This window comes from Hyla sarda, unplaced genomic scaffold, assembly GCF_029499605.1.
Source record: "Hyla sarda isolate aHylSar1 unplaced genomic scaffold, aHylSar1.hap1 scaffold_80, whole genome shotgun sequence".
Classification (NCBI taxonomy): Eukaryota; Metazoa; Chordata; class Amphibia; order Anura; family Hylidae; genus Hyla; species Hyla sarda.
In genome coordinates, this window is record NW_026610825.1 from 125,992 (window position 1) to 146,072 (window position 20,081).

The window sequence follows — 20,081 nt, forward strand, 5'->3', positions numbered from 1 at the left end:
CTTTGTGTGCCTGTTCCATATTTGGCAGCTTTTATTGTTAGTCAGTACACTCCATTCACTTACTAATGTCCTTACAGATTTCCACATACAAAAGCTGCTTTATCAAGTGGCTCAGCCAACGCATGTAGAACAACTCAACAATGCAGTCATACAATGTAATGTGCAGGGAAATGATGTCGTGCTCAGGAGGAGGTAAGAGTGCTTTGTGACAAAAAGGACACTTTGATAAGTTTTATGAGCCTCCTATTGAAATGAAACAAGTATTATACAACATATATGGTAAGGTGGGACCATGTGGCTCAGCGACCACATAGAGCTCGTGGTGGGGTTCTAGTAATATGGACCTCACCAATTCACCAATACAGTGGTGTTAATCACTATGAAAGAATGCCTGATAACTGCCAGATCTTACATGGAGTAGAATCATTGGTAATATAAAGAAATGTCTGTATTTCCCAGACTTTTTTTTATCATCAAAGAATAAAAGGACATTAAGACTGTGGTTTTGAACCTCCTCCAATGCATCAGAGAAAATATGAGCACTCCCGAAAAAAAACCCACTAGAACATAACACTAGAGTTCCCACAGAAATGTCCCTTGCCTGTGTTTATGGTACAAACAACTATGGTAGCGGAGTCGGCCGTAAAATAAATTGTTCTTGTTACGCAATGGCTTTAAACAGTGGAGCAGTGTATTTTATGCTTGAACAAAGTATGTGTGACTAAGGGTATGCTCACATTAGGCAGTTATGCTGCAGTTGTTTTGCTGTAAAATTAGAGGCAGAAAATCGACAGTGTATTATAGTACCAGCAAAGTAAATGAGAGTTCAACAAGTCATTTACAATGGGCAGAAATACTCGAAATCTTACATTCACATAGTAACAACAACAAGTAGTTGATAAGGTTAAAAAAATATAAAAAATTTTCAAGGCCAGCCTGAAATGCTACTGTTTTGATCCAGAGTAAGTGCGCCTCATTTGCCCTATACAGTACTAGGGGGAAAAAATTCCTTCCCAATTTCAAATATGTCAGAACAAATCCCTGAAATATAGTAACCCATAATTTGTAATATTATATTATTCAGGGAAAGAATTCAGGCCCGTATTGAATGTATTCAATAAATCAACCATCACAACATCATGTGGCAGAGAGTTCCATAGTCTCACTGCTCTTACAGTAAAGAATCCCAGTCTGTGATGATGCTGAAACCTTCTTTCCCTTGGACATAGAGGATGACCCCTTGTCATGGTTACATGACAGGAATGAAAAAAAGCTAAATCAGAATGGCCCATCAAAAAGGACAAAAAGCACTATACACCCACAGTTACAGTATTATAGGGGGAAATTGAAACGTACATTGGGGTGACAATTGGTGTTGTCCATATAGAATACTTTGCTATGGCTCATAAAGGGGCTTCTATATACACCTATATGAGCCAGAGCAAGGAGAATTCATATAGTGCCTTGTAATACCATATGTGTTCACTTGCAGCTTTTCCAGACCATATCATCTGATGGCGAGGATTACAGCTGTCCCACAGTCTGCATCAAGTTACAATGGCCTTCTGTTTGTTTATTTGCCAGTTACTCCCCATTTTGTGTAGTTCACATCTATTGCATTACCTATGGAGAAGAATTCTTATATAGATTTCTTCTACCTTCTACACAAGGGCACTCGTATGAACTGCACGTTTAGAATGCACACCCCATCCATATGTCCTTTATAGGGTTAAAGTGTTCAATGAACAAGTAATGGGTACAGTAGCTTGGAAGTGCTGGAAATCCATAGCTTAATCTTGGCTTTAGATCCACTAATCCTCTTTTTGACACTACTTTACAGCTTTACTTTAAACCTGTGGAAATACTCACAATTTAATGTGCAATGATAAAGATAAAGGCAACGCGTACACAGTATGACAAAAACAGGGTGCCGTGTTTGGGTTCTTCTTCATTGGAATGTGCTATAAAATTCAAGCATTCCAAGCTACTTATACAAGAAAAGACTCCAAGACAAGTACTCAAGGTAAAACATGCCTAGAATGGTTACTTAGGATTCCTGATGATTGTATGTTATGACATAAAGTCGGATTACGTAAGACACAGCTCAGAATAGGCATTCAGCGCCGTACACTTCATTAGTCATTCAATTTACAGGTTTCATACAGTAATAGCGCCAATGTTTCTCTCACCTCAGATGCCATTGCATTTTGTAGCTTTCTACATATGCAACATTTATGGTTTAGGCTTTAGCAATGTCTGGTAAAAACATGAAAAAATGGTTCTGTGGTTTATTATATTATTGGTGTCTTGTTATGTAGCAGAGGTGCCTTGGGGCCCTGGTACAACTGCCACCTCTGCACCCCCTATAGTTACGCGCCTACTACAAAGTTTTTTTTTTGTCTGATACTTTTGCTTTTTTACTGTATTGGTCATTCAAAGATATGCAGATTCTTAGCAAGTCAGCTAAGCAAGTAAGTTCAAGTACTATTGAGAGTACCAGGACTAGTTTAGTTTGGCAAACAGTAAAGTTGGCTTTACACCCACTGTTCTGGTGTAGTAAATGGGGTAACCCTTTGAGAAGAAATGGGAAACAATCCATCTTCTTATCCATCCCAGACTATTGTATTCCACTTATTATACTGTACTAGATAGAATTCTCTACTACTGTCTATCAATATGACTACCATGTCCCCTCTTCCTAATATATCTAAAGAAACAGAAAATAGAGACGTGCCCCTGGGGTGGCACATCTGGTATGGGGATAAGTACGTGGATAAATTCAGCTTACCAGAATGTGCTCAGGGCAGTACTCAAGGCACATTTCTATAAGTGAGAAAAACAAAGTTCCTTATTCCACTTTAACATGTTTCGAACCCATACTGGACCCTTAATCAGGTGATGGATCACCTGACAAAGAGCCTAGAACAGGTTTGAAACGTGTTGTGTTTAAGTTGAATAAAGAAGTCTTATTTACATGGGTTTTGGTGAGCTTGGTTATAATAAAAAAAAATGATTGTCTTAAAGAAAAAAAAACAACTTTAAAAATCTTAAACAAAAGCATAAAAAATATAACTGTAATATTCTTCTTATCACCCCTAAGCTTTCCTTATTTCATAATTCAGGACCGAGCCTCTTAAAAATATGTGTTTATGTAGTAGAGGCAAACAGAGTCATAAGAAAATTCCTAATGTAACATGCAAATGTTGGAATGTTAGGGGCCAGATATTAAATTTATGAATGTCACAAGTTATACTAGTAAATTCCGAGGCTATAATATATATATATTGACTATATAATTTGAAATAGAGATTAGTCATGGGGTGACACGTGCAAAACTAGACAACACCAAATGTGCTGTCAATGACAATATAGCTATTCACACTATAAAGCAAATTCATTGGCAATAAAACAGGAAAAATATGTCAATGCAATGAATGCTCAGTGATTAAATTCTGCGGATTCCTAGCATGGCGACATTCTTTGTATTAATAACCAAATCATTCCTTCTCTTCAATCCACATCAAAGTTCTTGTTACACAAGTGCTGTTTGGAAGATGACAGCTCGCTGGCGCCAGGTGGATTACAGCAAATATGCTCCGTTTCAGTAAGCAAATGTTCTCTGAAAGATGTGCGAGGAGTCTCTGCCCAACTGCAAGGGACCTAGGATTGTGGTTGCATATGAAAACTATACCATCTTTGACTGTAAGACGGAGCTATGCGTATTAGAGAAAAGTCTGTCATCGTGTATGACGGTATAATTGGGCAATAGCTCAAGCAGCTGATGCCAACTTAAACAGATTGGCCAAGGTCTGTCATTTTTTTTTTTTCAATATAGTTTATGAATTTGGGGTGTTCTCAGGATCGCTTTCTGTCGCTTAAAGGGGTACTCCGCTCCCCAGACATCTTATCCCCTATTCAAAGGATAGGGCATAAAATGTCTGATCATGGGGGTTCTGCCACTGGGACCCCCGCAATCTCTGTGCAGCACCCTGCATTTGTTTAGAACGCTGGGTAAGGGCGGCTGGAGTCATGATGTCATGACCACGCCCCTCATTATGTCATAGCATGCCTCCTCAATGCAAGCCTATGGGAGGGGGCGTGGCGGCATAGACTTGCATTGAGGGGGTGGGGTGTGACGTCACAAGGGGCGTGGCCGTGACGTCACAACCCCCCCCCCCCCCGCTCTAAGCGTTCGGAACATTTAATTCTGGGGCAGCGGAGTGCCCTTTTACTAGGAAATCCTGTTCTGGTCATGGGATGATCACATATGTGCACAACTCATTCCAAGAATGTAGAGGGCTAGATTAAGAAATTCTATTTCTCTTTTCTTTAGGGATATGCCCCCTACACTGGGCTAGCCCTCTGCACCATTACAGCAATTTTAGAAAACATATGAGATGCCAGAGGGTGATGAAGTCCTTCTACCCTAAATAGGATAAGTGAAAACAGTAATCGCTTGGCGTCAGTATTGTACCCTGTGAATTTGGGGTTGCGGTGGCCACCACAGTGTTAAAAGGGAAGTTCAGGCTTAAAAAAAACGTGGATGGCTTCTTCCAAAAAAAGTTGCCACACCTATTACAGTGGTCCCTCAACATACGATGGTAATCCGTTCCAAACGGACCATCGTTTGTTGAAACCATCGCATGTTGAGGGATCCGTGCAATGGACAGTATAGGACAGTGGTCTACAACCTGCGGACCTCCAGATGTTGCAAAACTACAACACCCAGCATGACCAGACAGCCGTTGGCTGTCCGGGCATGCTGGGTGTTGTAGTTTTGCAACATCTGGAGGTCCGCAGGTTGTAGACCACTGTTAGAGGAAATTGTACTCGCGTTTCCCCGCCGCTCCGGATCGTCACCGCTGCCCGGGATGTCGCCCTCCATCGCTGTCGCGGCGTCCCCGAGGTGTCACCGACGCTCCGGCAAGGCCTCTGCTTCCCCGACATCTGCGCTCTCCGTCGCCACCATCACGTCGCTACGCACGCCGCTCCTATTGGATGACGGGACGGCGTGCGCAGCGACGTGATGACGACAATGGAGAGCTCCGACGATGCAGGGGATCCCAAAGAGGACGTGCCGGAGCCCCGAGGGCAGGTAAGTGACCATCAGCGGAGCTCACGGGGCACCGTAAACGGCTATCCGGTGGCAGCTGAATCAGTCTGCGCTGCCGGATAGCCGTTTATGCGATGGCCCCGACATACAAAAGCATCGTATGTTGATGCTGCCTTCAACATGCGATGGCCTCTGAGAGACCATCGCATGTTGAAATTATCGTATGTCGGGGCCATCGTAGGTCGAGGGGTCACTGTAATAAGTTGTATCTGGTTTTGCAGCTCATCTCGATTAAAACAAGGACTAAATTTAGGGAAGGAGCAAAAACTAATTTTTTCCAATGTACTCACAATTCTCAGAAATATTATGGAATGAGGCTCTGCTGTTTTTTTAATGTTGATAAATAAGACATAAATTTACCGTACTACATGATGCTTCACTTCAATGAATTCACAAATCTGTTAATTATTTATGCAGGTGGTATAAATAATGAAAAATTCAAGAATGAGTACGTTAAGTAGATTAGACAGCCGAAGCTTTTACAAAGTAAAGAAAAAAAAAATTGGCATTTACTAATTGTAAGAGAAATGGCTCAACAGATAGGACCAATAGATCTATCTGGAGTTTCTCAAGCTGTAGGTCCTAAATATTATTGTCATCACTGGCGCTAGTGGAAAAACGGAGCTAATTTCTTTAACAATCAGCTCCCTGTCTGTCCTAGTGATGCGGCAGGGGCTATAATCGAATTCGCAATATTTCGCTAAGATATTCATCCTATGTTCGCATATAGCATATTTGCTATGTTCGCTCTCTCTTTTTTTTTTTCATGCAAAAATTCGTAATGAAGTTCCCATAGTGCGCATGCGAGATTATATCTTTCACCTAAAAGATGGGAGGGATCAGTGTCCTCTCCTGGAAGTGGCGATATTGGCGAATATTTGCATATTCGCAAAAAAAAGCAAAAACGAATACTCGTCATTACGAATATACATAACTACATTCTAAATATTCGCGAAATCGCAAAGTGACGATATTCGAGGTAAAATTGTGTATGGTATTACAACTTGACTCCATTCACTTCAATGGAACTGAGCTGCAGAACCACACCCAATCTGGAGACAGACGGGGAGCATTTTTTTGAAAGAAAGTAGCTCTGTTTTTCTATTCCTGGATAACACCTTTAAAAAGTGACTTCCATTCTGCCTGAACCACAATTCTATGGGGCAGTCCTCTTTGGCTTCTCCCCACAAGCCTTGATAGATAGATGCATTACTATTTAGGTATAAAGAGATCTGTAAATTAAAGGGGTAGTCCAGTGCTGAAAAACTTATGCCCTATCCCAAGGATAGGGGATACATTTCAGATCGCGGGGGGTCCGACCGCTGGGGCCCCCCGCGATCTCCTGTCCTGTATGGGGGCCCCGACAGCCCGCGGGAAGAGGACGCGTTGACCACCGCACAAAGCAGTGGCTGACACGCCCCCTCAACACATCGCTATGGCAAAGTCAGAACGCTGCCTTCGGCAATCTCTGGCTCTGCCATAGCGCAGTATTGAGGGGACGTGTCGGCTGCCGCTTCATGCGATGGTCGACACCCGCTATCTGGCCAGCGAGCCGGGGCCCCGTACAGGAGATCAAGGGGGCCCCAGTGGTCGGATCCCCCGGTATCTGAAACTTATCAGTACTGGACTACCCCTTTAAGGCCGACAAGGGAGGCAGAAGCCATCGAGAACCACCCTGATGACTTCAGGTTCAGGCATCATTAACGTCATGACAGATTCCTTTTAACTCCCCATGAAACTGGTCCTATAAAAAATAGGCTATATACATAAGGCTTATACATAAGAGTACTTTGGGGCATTTTTGAGCCCTAAAACAACTGTTTTACAGCTAGGGTTGCCACCTTTCTTGCAAAAAAATACTGCCCATGCTAGTTTGCATAATTAATTATATATGTGTAACACCACAGGATACACATATGTGGGGGACATTTTGTCCTATTGTGACCCCTATGACTTTCTTTTCTTTTCTTTTTTTGCACCCCGATCTGTAGTTTTTAACAGTACCATTTATGTTTTGATGTGACTGTTTGATCGCTTTTTTTTTTTCATCCCAGCATGCCCTGATACAGCCTGGGGCTCAGCAGCTGCCCCAAATGAAAACTACAACTCCCAGCATGTTGGACTATAAAGTAGTATATAGTACAGGTCAATATTTCCTAACCAGGGGTGCCTCCAGCTGTTGAAAAATTACAACTCCCAGCATGTTGGACTATATCGTACAGGTCAATGTTTCCCAACCATGTGTGCCTCCAGCTGTTGTGAAAATACAACTACCAGCATGCCCGGACAGCTGTTGGCTGGGAGTTGTAGTTTCGCAACAGCTGAAGGTGCTCTGGTTGGCAAACACTAGTATAGTATATGATTGGTTGGATAAATAGCTGCCATTGCATCGCCGGTATTTTTAATATAAAAATACCGGTAGGGTGGCCAAAATACCAGCTGTGCCGGTCAGATACTGGCCAGGTGGCAACCCTATTTACAGACCAAAAATGGCCCAAAAAATGATCAACAGAAAAATGGCTGAAAAGGGACCAAATGGCACCTTGTTTTATTGGAGCTTAAAAAATGGCTGAAAAACTGTGTGGGAACATAGCCACAAGGTAAATGATAGTCATCTTACTCTAGCGACTATGTGTGTAACCCAATCACTTTCAATTATAACTGTGATTTGGCAAAAAACTCTTTTCAAGACCCACATCAAAGCAGCTTTAAAAGTATGAAAGCTGAATGAGATCCGTCCCAACGTAAAACAAGTGAAAAGAACAAAGGTCAGGGGCACTCAACCACTGTGTGAGAAAAAAAAACACCTTGAATGGCCTAGGACCCCCACACAATCATTTCATGCTTTCCATGGAGCTGCAGAGACCAAGCTAAAGCAGTTGAATATAAAACAAAGCTATAAAGGTCAACATGACCCTAACCAGACCCGGACGGAACAACAATGGCCTATGATGTGTACTATTCCCTGCACCACACAAAGGTTCGACCTCCATCTCTATTTGTCAGCTCTGAACTCAATTTTCTAGTCTACGTCAACTCTGCCATATAGGGGGAGATTTATCAAAACCTGTGCAGAGGAAGAGTGGTGCAGTTGCCCATAGCAACCAATCAGATTGCTTCTTTCATTTTCCACAGGCCTCTGTGGAAAATGAAAGAAGCAATCTGATTGGTTGCTATGGGCAACTGCACCACTCTTCCTCTGCACAGGTTTTGATAAATCTCCCCCATAGAATCTATTAAGCCCTAATGGTTAACAACACTCAGAGTAACTATTGAGTTGCGGTGAAATGAATTCTGTTGTTCGTCTAGAACTGTACATAGTCTATAGATGACTTAAGGCCAATGACCTATTTTCCATGGCCATGAAGATGTCTAGACTATACATGAAACCATTATGGAATAAACTAGTAAAAACGCCTCTTATAATCAAATATTGAAGATGTAGGATCTAATAAGGAGCAGAATACATGATGCTCCTCCAGAACAGACACTTAACAGCAACAGACAGACGCTTACAACATCTTCACCAGACGGCGGAAGTGAAGTATGCCGGTGAGAATTAACCCTTTACTAGCAAAAGCTCAATAGTCAAGTGCTTGGTTTATGGTACATTTTGAAAATAGTAAAAAAAAAAAACACATGTATACAGAACAGACCGGCATGTCATATTGTGGTGTCTCAGTACGGAATATGCTCCTACAGTCCTGTCAGGTTGAGTCTCTGTACGTCCTCAGGGCTCTCCTGCAGTGTTCCCCCATAATGTGAATAGGTTGTCTTTTAAGTGTAAAGGACCTTTGATGTTGGTCACATGATTGTTAGTCACATGATAATGTTTGTCACATGTTTAAGTCATATGTTTGTTACCCAGAGAGTACCAGGTGACCCGCAGATAGCCTAAGGGCTCCTTGCACAGCCCCCTTTATAAGATGGGGAGGAGCTGCAATCTCTCTCTTGTGATTCTTTCTTACTGAGGTTCAGTCCCGTCCAGACATCTCAGGGTCAGTGCCCAGCACACCTGGAGGCCTCAACCTAAATTGCAGCCACAAGTCAGTAAGTCAAGTCGTCTTTATCATCTGTCATCATCTTCAGTCAAGTCAATTCTAGTCAGCACGGCCTGCACCTATAGTCTCTCAAGTCACTGCAAGTTCCAGCAAGCTGCGAGGTCCCCCGTGTTGCTGGTCACCTCTCTGGGATCCTGGCCGAACATTATAGACTGTACCATCTGTCTACCTCAGTAAAAGCTATCGTTAACCTTAACCTGTCCTTGGACTATTATTTGCCCCTGACTAACCTAGGACTAGCGGTGCTACCTTCGGGTGACTAAGGTTAAATCCCGCCCTGGCGTCACGAAGGGGTTAATACCATCTACCCCTGGGCAACAGCATCTTCCCCTTACACCTCACATCACACCCCGTGGCTCACCACAATATATTCATTATATTGTCTCCAGGAATAATTAATTTTAAGGAAAAATGCAAATAGGAACTTTAATATCTACCATGAGGTCTCTGCTAGACAGATGAACCCGAAAATTTCTTATACAACTACAATAAGCACAAAAGGGACCAATCTGTGTCTCAGTATGTGTGTAAAGGCTAGGTTCACACTGTTTTATTGCAATCCATGCTAGCTATATGTCCATGACCCCACAAAAAAAAGTGATGTTGACTATTAAAGGGGTACTCTGGTGTCGAACATCTTATCCCCTATCCACAGGATGGGACCCCCACGATCAGATACTTATCCCCTATCCTGTGGATAGGGGATAAGATGTTCTATACCAGAGTACCCCTTTAACTCTAATATCCTGAACACAGTCAGCAAGTGACTACTTTGGGCCACTTCCTACACCTATTTTGCTGGACTCCACGTAGACCACGTGTAAACGTAAAATAAACGTATATATATGCAGGACATGGCTTGAACATAGTCAATTGGCAACTTCATTCAGGCTATTAAAATAATGGGCCCACTACTGCACTGTGGTATATGTCTGCACACCCTTTTTTTCTGATGGGATGTTAAAATTTAGCTAAGAACTCAGCCTAAGGCCAGGTTCACGCTACAGAATTTCCAAGCCAATTTCTGCTTGGAATTTCCAGTGAAAAAGAATCCCCTCAGGATCTCAACGTGGAATAATCTCCAGGAGATTCTGCAATGTAATTATACCCTAAGGCTATTTTCACCCTGCGGGATTTCAGTGCAGAATTCTACTGAAGAATATAGCCGAAAATTCCGGCTAAATTTATTGCCCATTAACCTTAGTGGGATTTTGCTGTCTCATTCACACTGCAGAAATTCCGAATTCACATTCCGCAAAATTTCCTGTCTTTAAAGTTTGTGGAATTGCAGGCAGAATCCCATTGAACTTAAAAATCTTAATCCTTTCAGTACTTATGAGCTGCTGAAGTTGAGTTGTTCTTTTCTGTCTAAGTGCTCTCTGATGACACGTGTCTCGGGAACCGCCCAGTTTAGAAGCAAATTCCCATAGCAAACCTCTTCTACTCTGTGCAGTTCCCGAGACAAGCAGAGATGTCAGCAGAGAGCACTGTTGCCAGACAGAATACAACAACTCAACTTCAGCAGCTGATAATTATTGAAAGGATTAAGATTTTTTAATAGAAGTCATTTACAAATCTGTTTAACTTTTTGAAGTCTGTTGATTGATTATACATATATATATATATATATATATATATATATATATATATATATAAAGTTTTTTCCTGGAATACCCCTTTAATATGGCTTGAATTTGGGCAGAATTCTGTGTTTAGAGAACACCGAATTCCGCCGCAATTCCGCCGCAATTCCGCCATATGGCCCAAGACTGCTCTCAAAATAATACAGGTAACAGACAGAGATGGTGTAAGGCCCATGAGGTGTAAGTCCCATGTTGGTACATAATATAGGTAAGCAACATCCTATTGCAATGCTGAGGGAACCAAGAGACGCACATTTAAAATACAATGAAATAGGATTTGTAGCCATAAAGCAGATAAAGACAAGGTTAAAGGGGTTATCCAGGCAAAAACTTTTTATATATATATATATATATATATATATATATATATATATATATATATATCTCAACTGGCTCCAGAAAGTTAAACAGATTTGTAAATTACTTCTATTAAAAAATCTTAATCCTTTCAGTACTTATGAGCTTCTAAAGTTAAGATTGTTCTTTTCTGTCTAAGTGCTCTCTGATGACACCTGTCTCGGGAACCACCCAGTTTAGAACAGGTTTGCTATGGGGATTTGCTTCTAAACTGGGCGTTTCCCGAGACAGGTGTCATCAGAGAGAACTTAGACAGAAAAGAACAACCATAACTTCAGAAGCTCATAAGTACTGAAAGGATTAAGATTTTTTAATAGAAGTAATTTACAAATCTGTTTAACTTTCTGGAGCCAGTTGACATATATAAAAAAAAAGTTTTTGCCTGGAATACCCCTTAAACTCAGTCACCACCTGCTAGATATAGCTGACTATTCAGACCCTTACCCAGAAAGTTAAAAAAAACGTGCCTGGTTTTTCCAAACGGTGCGTCTCCAGCTGTTGCAAAACCACGACTCCCAGCATGCTGGGAATTGTAGTTTTGCAACAGCTGGAGACACACTGCTTGGAAAACACTGTTCCAGGTGGGCGGCAATGAGGTTCATCAGAACAGTTTTGTCACCTCTGCCTGTTCTCCTCCTGTCATCCTGGACTCGATTTCCTTACACTTCCAGTCCTCTCTTGTATCCAGTAATGATCATTTACTTCCGATTTATTGACCCATCATATCTCCATTCAGATCTCTTAATATCATTACCCGGAGCTGAAGCTTTTCATTAAGGCTGGGTTCACACCACGTTTTTGCAATACAGTTCCCGTATCAGGTTTTTGATTAAAAAAAAACAGATTCCTCAAAATCGGACTAAACTGTATCAAAACGTGTGTACAAATTTGAATCCGTATACGCTTTGAAAAATGATGTCCGGTTGCATCCATTTTTTAAGAAAAAAACATAAACGTTTTTTACTTTTCATTCCTTTATGAATAAAGTTTCACTTGTTTGATTGAAATTCCAAGAAAAAAACTGTGCAAAGTCAAAAACCGTATGGTGAAAACCGGATGGAACCCTACACACATACAAATCTGTACAGTTCCCATTGATTCCCATGTTATAAAAAAAAAAAGTATTTAATTCAATATGGTTTTTCACCCGGACCAAAAACCGTGGTAGGCTACATTTTTGGGTACGGGAAAAAAAACGGACAAAACCGTACAGGATGTAAAACTGACACAACCTGATGCATCTTTTGGCATACAGTTTTCAATGGAGAGTCAATGCATACGGTTTCCAATACGGTTCCGGGCTGTGAATCCAGTCTAATTCTGCATCGTTTTCAGACATCACAGTATCACACGTTGTGCCGACTGACAATCTCAGCTCTGCTACATCTGCTCATACTCTAATAGCCGGGCATTCTGCAGTAGATAAAAGACTTCTCTGGAAAAGTCCATCAAAACAAGAAGAGGTAAACCAGCAGTAGTGGTGTGTCTGTCTACAAGAGAAACGCAGTGGAAAAAACAAGTGCCAGAGGAAGAATAGGGAAATTCCTGTCTTGTTTGCTATCTAAAAAAAAAACTAAAAAACAATAAGAAAAACACAAAGCAAGAGGCAGCACCTGCTCTGTGCATCATCAGCTCTAGTGTAAACCACATGTACAGTAAACAGTCCCTTTCCATTGGGATCTTTTCACGGCCCTGCACTGGGAGCCCGTTGATCACACACTCAGCTCTGCTCTGCAGGGAATTTAACACACCAGGGATTTGTCCCAGTACAGACATATAAGGATAATAATATAGCAGCACTTCACTACTATTTCTACTGTAGCCGGCAAAATGCACACGTAGCATAGGTGTACGTTTCAAGTGCAGCAGCAGTTTTGCATAGGACTGCGGTATTAATCTAATAAATCCTACTACGTCATGCACCCCCCAAACGTGGTTATCCAGAATTACAAAAACATAGCTACTTCTTATTTCAGAAACAGCACCACTTTTGTCCTCAGTTTGCGTGTGGTATTACATAGTTCCATTGAAGTGAATCGAGGCAAGTTGCAATTACACTGCCAGCCTGAAGACAAGTGTGGCGCTGTTTTTATTTTTTTTTATTTTATTTTTATTTATTTGTTATTTATTAAACAAAACTGTTTTTTCTAATCCTGGATAACCCCTTAATAGGACCAGTCAATTTTTGCAGATTTTTGTCAATAGATATCATCAACTTCTACAGACTTCTCCTTTAAAAAAAAAAAAAATACCATGTGTTGTCATATGATGCTAACTGCAGTGTGTAGTCAGATGCCGAGCTGCGGCTGTCAGACCTTTGGAGGTCATGTGGCAAATTTCAATAAAGACGAATGATTAAAATGACAAACTCAGCTCTATTACCTGTGTGCATGAACCAAAGAAAAAGACCAGACACTAAAGCGATGCACACCCCATCGGGGTGTGCATCGCTTTAGTGTCTGGTCTTTTTCTTTGGTTCACCTTGCTCTTATCGACACTGGATAGGACCCAAAACACATCGATTAGCTGACCCCCTCTCCCCTTGTTTGTAGATTCTACTACCTATATACCACACTATGATATTTGTTTACAAATATACCACTGTGCCCGTAAGGAAGTTTACAAAACAAAAGAACCTGCAATTATAAACCTATTAAACAGCTGTTTCAAAAACATCCCAACCCGATGACGCACAATGTAGATGAACTTTCACGAGATAGATAGATATGAGATGCAACAGAACGATACGATGCAACAGAACCGACACATGTGCTCTGTATCTTACTATTCGAGCTTCACCGCCTGGTCCTAGGACACAAGACATCTTCGGGGGGGTTACCCCCGCTCCTCCCAACCAATGCTTGTCAGATACATAAGGATTTTCCCCTGACCACTTGACACTAGCCTGGAATGCAGCCTGCTCTAAGATCTCCCGATGCACACTACAGAGATGAAGACACTCTCCATTGATTCTCCAAGACGAAAACCGGCGCAATTCACTGTCAATTCCAGAACCTAACAAATAGGTGTTTTCAGATGAGCCAATATTTCGAAAACATCTTCTGCGGCTGATTCTCCCGGGTGGGAATCACCGATATCCGCAGCTCAACCTCAAATCAGAAAATGCACATACAAACCTACTGCTTACCCTCATTTTTGGCACCATGCGCATAAGGGTTGCTGGAGTTTTTTCAGGATCGCAGTGTAGGAAAAGCGTTGCCTTGGCAGCGGACCCCGTTAGGCTGTCAGCATTATTCCAAAGCTGTTTTTTTGCCTTCCCGCCAACCAGTGTCTGAATAGCTTCCTAATAAACCAAGAGGGATATTATTCTCTCCGCCTTATCCTGCCTGTGACGGTGCTGGGTACAATGAGAGCTTCGCAGTCTCCCTGCTTGTTGGCCAGTTCCTTAAACACCAGAAATGATTGTGGCTTGTTTCTTTTGTAGCTGCTGCTGTCTAATCCTCTTCGGTCCCTCCTCCTGCCTTTTTTGGAAGCTCATATGCTTGTACAACAGGTTACACTGGACTCTGTCTCTCCGCCCCCCCTCCTGCTGTGTTCTAGTGCAGAGTATACGAGGGACAGTCACAATAGTGACAGACCACATGGCAAATGAGACATCACTTTCTGTGGGCAACTTTCTCTGAGCAGTGCTAGTCATCTTCCACCACCAAATATATATTCATATATATATGTATATATATATATATATATATATATATATATATATATATATATATATATATCTATCTATATTTATATATATATATATATATATATATATATATATATATATATATATTTTTTTTTTTTATTGGGCTAACAGTATTTTGTGAAGACAAGCCTTCGGGATTCCTCCCTTTATCAAGTCAAAAGCATTTCTTGATAAAGGGAGGAATCCCGAAAGCTTGTCTTTACAAAATACTGTTAGTCCAATAAAAAAGGCATTACAAGATTCCGCAACATTTTATGATTTTGCATTTGCATTTGGACTAATACGGCTACTCCAAACCAATATATATATATATATATATATATATATATATATATATATATATATATATATATACATACATACATATCGACCAGAACATTAAAATCACTGCAAGTAAACAAATGAATTTTATTAATATAATGACACCTGTCAATGGGTGGGATATATTAGGCAGCAAGTGAACAAGTCAGTTCCTGAAGTTAATGCGTTAAAAGCAAGACAAATGGTCAAGTGTAAGGATCTGACAAGAGTCAAACTGGGAGGGCGCAAGATGACTGTGAAGTCAAGGTCCCAGGACTCATTAAGTTCTGCTAGAATGGTGGTCTCAAAGTGTGGCCCTCCAGATGTTGCAAAACTTCAGCTCCCAGTTGGCTGTCCGGGCATGCTGGGAGTTGAAGTTTTGCAACATCTGGAGGGCCACAGTTTGATACAATTGTGCTGGAATAATCGGGGGGGGTGTAGGTGAAGGCTTCTTTAGACCTGTGTATGTGAAAAAAATGTATGTGCGCCAAATTTATCAAACGGTGATAAATATGGTGCTGGCACACATTTTCTAACTCCAGTACACCACTTTGTATGGTGCCTCCTCTGTGGCTTTCTCTGCAACTTCTTAACCCGCTTGTTTGTGTAAGTTTGTGACAAATTAAGGGCACTGCAACATATTCTGTAAAAAAAAAATGTAAGACTTTGATAAACGATGTTTCTTTTCTACATGTATGTACCTCCATGTGCACCACTGTGGTGTTTATTTTAGGACATCGTCAGTCGTCAGCCGTACTTCCGTCCTCCGTCAGGCAAAACAGCATCCCGCCTCCTCCCTCGGACCAATCTCCATCAGGCATCAGCCGCAACTTCCTCCTCCCTCCTTTGTCATCCTAAAGTCTCTCATCCAAAACTCTGTCATCCTAAAGTCTCTCATCCAAAACTCCGTCATCCCTCAGACGAAATACCTTCCTGCCATGTAGCAGAGCCGAGTCAGTGTCGGCTCTCTGCTATACGGGTTCTGCTGTACATGTTATTCAATGTCGGCTCTGCTATACAGTGCTGTGTAGCATGGGCTCTGCTATGCGGCAGGAAGTTGCGTCTGAGGGAGAATCATCTGAGGCATGACAGCGTTTTGGATGAGGGACTTTCGTATGAGGGAGTTGTGGATTAAGGATGGCAGCGATTGGTGTGAGAGAGGAGGCGGGATGCCTTTTCGCCTGACGGAGGACCGAGTTGCGGCTGACAACTGACAGCGATTGGTCCGAGGAAGGAGGCGGGACGCTGTTTTGCCTGACGGAGGACGGAGGTGCAGCTGACGACTGACGATGTTCTAAAATGGACACCGTACACCACCAAGTGATCACAACCTATCTATACCATGACTATAAAAACATCTGCAAAAACAGCAAATTTTTTGTGGTGTCCACGATATGCATTGGTTAGTAATCCAAGGGGTGACATGGCCATCAGTGCCTAAGGTTCATTGATGCATATAGGAAACAAAGGGTAGTCAATCAGTTCGAATCCCTTAAAAGAGTTACTCTACCAAAAACTGCTGGACAGTTAATATTGGCCATGGTAGAAAGATGTCAGAACATAAGGTATATGCTGTAGCTGTACATAGCTGTACATGCTATTCAATGTCAGCTTGCTGTGTATGGAGTCTTGCAGCTGCAGTTCCATCAGAGTGCCCATGCTGGCGCCTTCCTACCATCAAAAGTGCCTATAATATACACCTTAACATCGAAATCGGACCATGGTGCAATGGAAGAAGATGCCTGGTCTGATGAATCTCATCTTCTTTTGCATCATATTGACGGCCAAATTCATGTGCATCACTGAATAGAAGATAAGCCATTGGTAGGCATTATGATGCTCTGAGTAATTTTCTGCCGGTGCTAAAATTGTGGTTTGCTGCTGCTTTTTGTTCCGGTGAAAAGTGAGATAAGAACTGAAAAAGACCCAAATGGAGTGACTAACTGACTTAGTTTGGTTCATTGGATTAAATGCGGTATGGCACGGGTATGACACAGATACATCAGCAGGTAGTTTTGAGCTTCTCCCATGGGATCCATACCATGGAGGCACAACATGTAGTGTCCATACACCCTAATAATTGAGAAACCTAGACACCTTTGATGGGAATGTTGTCTAATAAAGGACCAGTGTCCACTCGGCCGTCTGTCCCCATTTTTTTTTATCCCCTTATCGGTTCCGTTCTTGCAGGCTGTAAACGGATTAAAAATAGTTTTTAAAAAATCCAATTCATGTCAATGGGATTTTTTTTTTTTTACAATCCGTTTACATCCGCTTGTACCCGTCTCCACTCATTTCTGTTTTTTTTTTTTACGGCAGAAAAAACAGCACATGCAGTATTTTCAAGAAAAGAAAACGGAAGAAAAAACAGATACAGTAAATTTAACATTGAAGTCTATGTCACCTTTAATGAGCCTTTTGTCATCCGTTTGCATCTGTTTTTACTTCGGAGCATCCTCAGAACAAAAACATTTTTTTTTTATTTATTAACTGAACAATAACGGATCCAAACGGATACAAATGGATAACACCAGTATGCATCTCTAATTGTCGTTTAAAAAAAAAAAAAATTATGTCTTTTTTTTTTTTTTTTTTTACGGGAGAAGAACAAGATGGGTCTAGATGGTAGATGGCCATGTGAACGCAGCCTAATCTATGCGTTCACTATACAAGCTGTACTGTGATGGTGACAGTAAATACCATTAAAACCCATGGGGTATAACATTGGGATTTGGCCAATACATAGCACTTGTGTTACTTGTTGTGATAAAATCCCTGGGTTTGCAGGAGTCATGCGGGTGCAGTAATGTCTGCCAGACTGTATCAGTACACAGTATTATGTGCTGCTAGTGATTGAACGAAGTATGGAGGTCTGTAGAATCAATTGAGAACCTCAAGCCTAAAATGCAAATGTTTTGCCTTTTGCATTGTAAAATCCTGTCCATTCTCCAATTGGTCCCGATAGTCTGGATAGGTAATGCCAGGATACCAGGATAGGTAATAGAGATGAGCGAATTTACAGTAAATTCAATTCGTCACGAACTTCTCGGCTCGGCAGTTGATGACTTATCCTGCATAAATGAGTTCAGCTTTCAGGTGCTCCGGTGGGCTGGAAAAGGTGGATACAGTCCTAGGAAAGAGTCTCCTTGGACTGTTTCCACCTTTTCCAGCCCACGGGAGCACCTGAAAGCTGAACTCATTTATGCAGGAAAAGGCAACAACTGCCGAGCCGAGAAGTTCGTGACGAATCGAATTTACTGTAAATTCGCTCATCTCTAATAAGTAATGCATGGCAGGTTCTGATAAAGAATAGAATGCGAGAACTACAGTAAAGACTGACAGTGCTGTACAGAATATTAGAACATTCAGACAAAACAACTGGTTTTCCGTTGTCCAGAAAATTTCCATTTGAAGGGGTATTCAAGGAAAATTATTATTATTTATATATATATATATATATATATATATATATATATATATATATATATATATATATATATCAACTGGCTCCAGAAAGTTAAACAGATTTGTAAATTACTTCTATTAAAAAATCTTAATCCTTTCAATAATTATCAGCTGTTGAAGTAGAGTTGATGTTTTCTGCCTGGCAACAGTGCTCTCTGCTGACATCTCTGCTTGTCTCGGGAACTGCACAGAGTAGAAGAGGTTTGCTATTGAGATTTGCTTTTACTCTGGACAGTTCACGAGACAGGTGTCATCAGAGAGCACTTAGACAGAAAAGAACAACTCAACTTCAGCAGATCATAAGTTCTATAAGGATTACGATTTTTTAATAGAAGTAATTTACAAATCTGTTTAACTTTCTGGAGCCAGTTGAAATATAAAATTTTTTTTTTCCAGGATAACCCCTTTAAAGGTGCGTTGATTTCCAAACTGGCATGGTGTAAATGCCAGGACTGATTTCTGTCTTATGTATGTCCAGCCTTAATAATTCCTTGGTGATATTTATACATCATACTAGTATAAGAATCCGATAAACAGCTTTTTAGCATCTGGAGTAGGTTGGCCTGTAGATATAGAAATTTTTGTTTTCATAGGGAAGTTAAATGCCAATACTTAAATTACCAGCACAGATCTGTGAATTGGTGATAAGGTGACTCATATTGTTGGCAACCAGAAAATGTTTCCCTCTTTCCACCTGAAGCTGAGTCACTAAAGGTTCTTTAGTGTTGTTGGTCCGCAGCGCACATTGCATGCACAGTCAAGGACATATAATCACATATTGTTCTGGGGTCCTGAGGGGCCACACTGATAAAACTCCAGCTACACACAACCGGCCATGCAGCAACTGATTACGACAGTGTTTCCCAACCAGTGTGCCTCCAGCTGTTGCAAAACTACAACTTTCAACATGCCCGGACAGCCAACGGCTGTCCGGGCATGCTGGGAGTTGTTGTTTTGCAACAGCTGGAGGCACACTGGTGGAGAAACACTGGATTATGATGTAGATGACAGCTAGCTCTGAGACTGCTATGGAACCTACTATGATCTTTCCAGCCCAAGTTTTCAGGGAGGGGGGATGTTTGCGGGCACTCCTTTTTCCTCTTTTTCACAAGAGCCATAACATTAGCAAACAAGAGAGGGTATAAATGACCCAGCAAGAGTAGACAGCCTTCATGTTAAAAACTTGTTATTAAAGGGGTACTCCCATGGAATTTTTTTTTTTTTTTTTAAATCAACTGGTGCCAGAAAGTTAAACAGATTTGTAAATCACTTCTATTGAAAATCTTAATCCTTCCAGTACTTTTTAGGGGCTTTATACTAAAGAGAAATCCAAAAAAGAAATGCATTTCCTCTGATGTCACGACCACAGTGCTCTCTGCTGACCTCTGCTGTCCAGTTCAGGAACTGTCCAGATCAGCCTATGTTTGCTA

General features: G+C 41.3%; 1 protein-coding gene across 11 annotated transcripts in view; it reads right to left on the reverse strand.

Annotated features, from left to right (window-relative positions):
• Nucleotides 1-20,081, reverse strand: part of LOC130346716 (ras-GEF domain-containing family member 1A) — a 471,811-nt gene that overhangs the window by 35,437 nt on the left and 416,293 nt on the right. Inside the window, exon 1 of one of the 11 annotated variants that reach the window (XM_056554579.1) lies at nt 14,323-14,573. The exons of 6 other annotated variants lie outside the window; for them this stretch is intronic. In XM_056554579.1, the coding sequence (XP_056410554.1) occupies nt 14,323-14,346 (24 nt within the window). In that variant the 5' untranslated portion in view covers nt 14,347-14,573. Of the gene's footprint in view, nt 1-8,769; nt 8,792-11,793; nt 11,933-13,959; nt 14,276-14,322; nt 14,574-20,081 lie in introns of those variants that run through there. 4 more of the 11 variants (XM_056554588.1, XM_056554578.1, XM_056554580.1 and 1 more) reach the window with 4 other exon arrangements.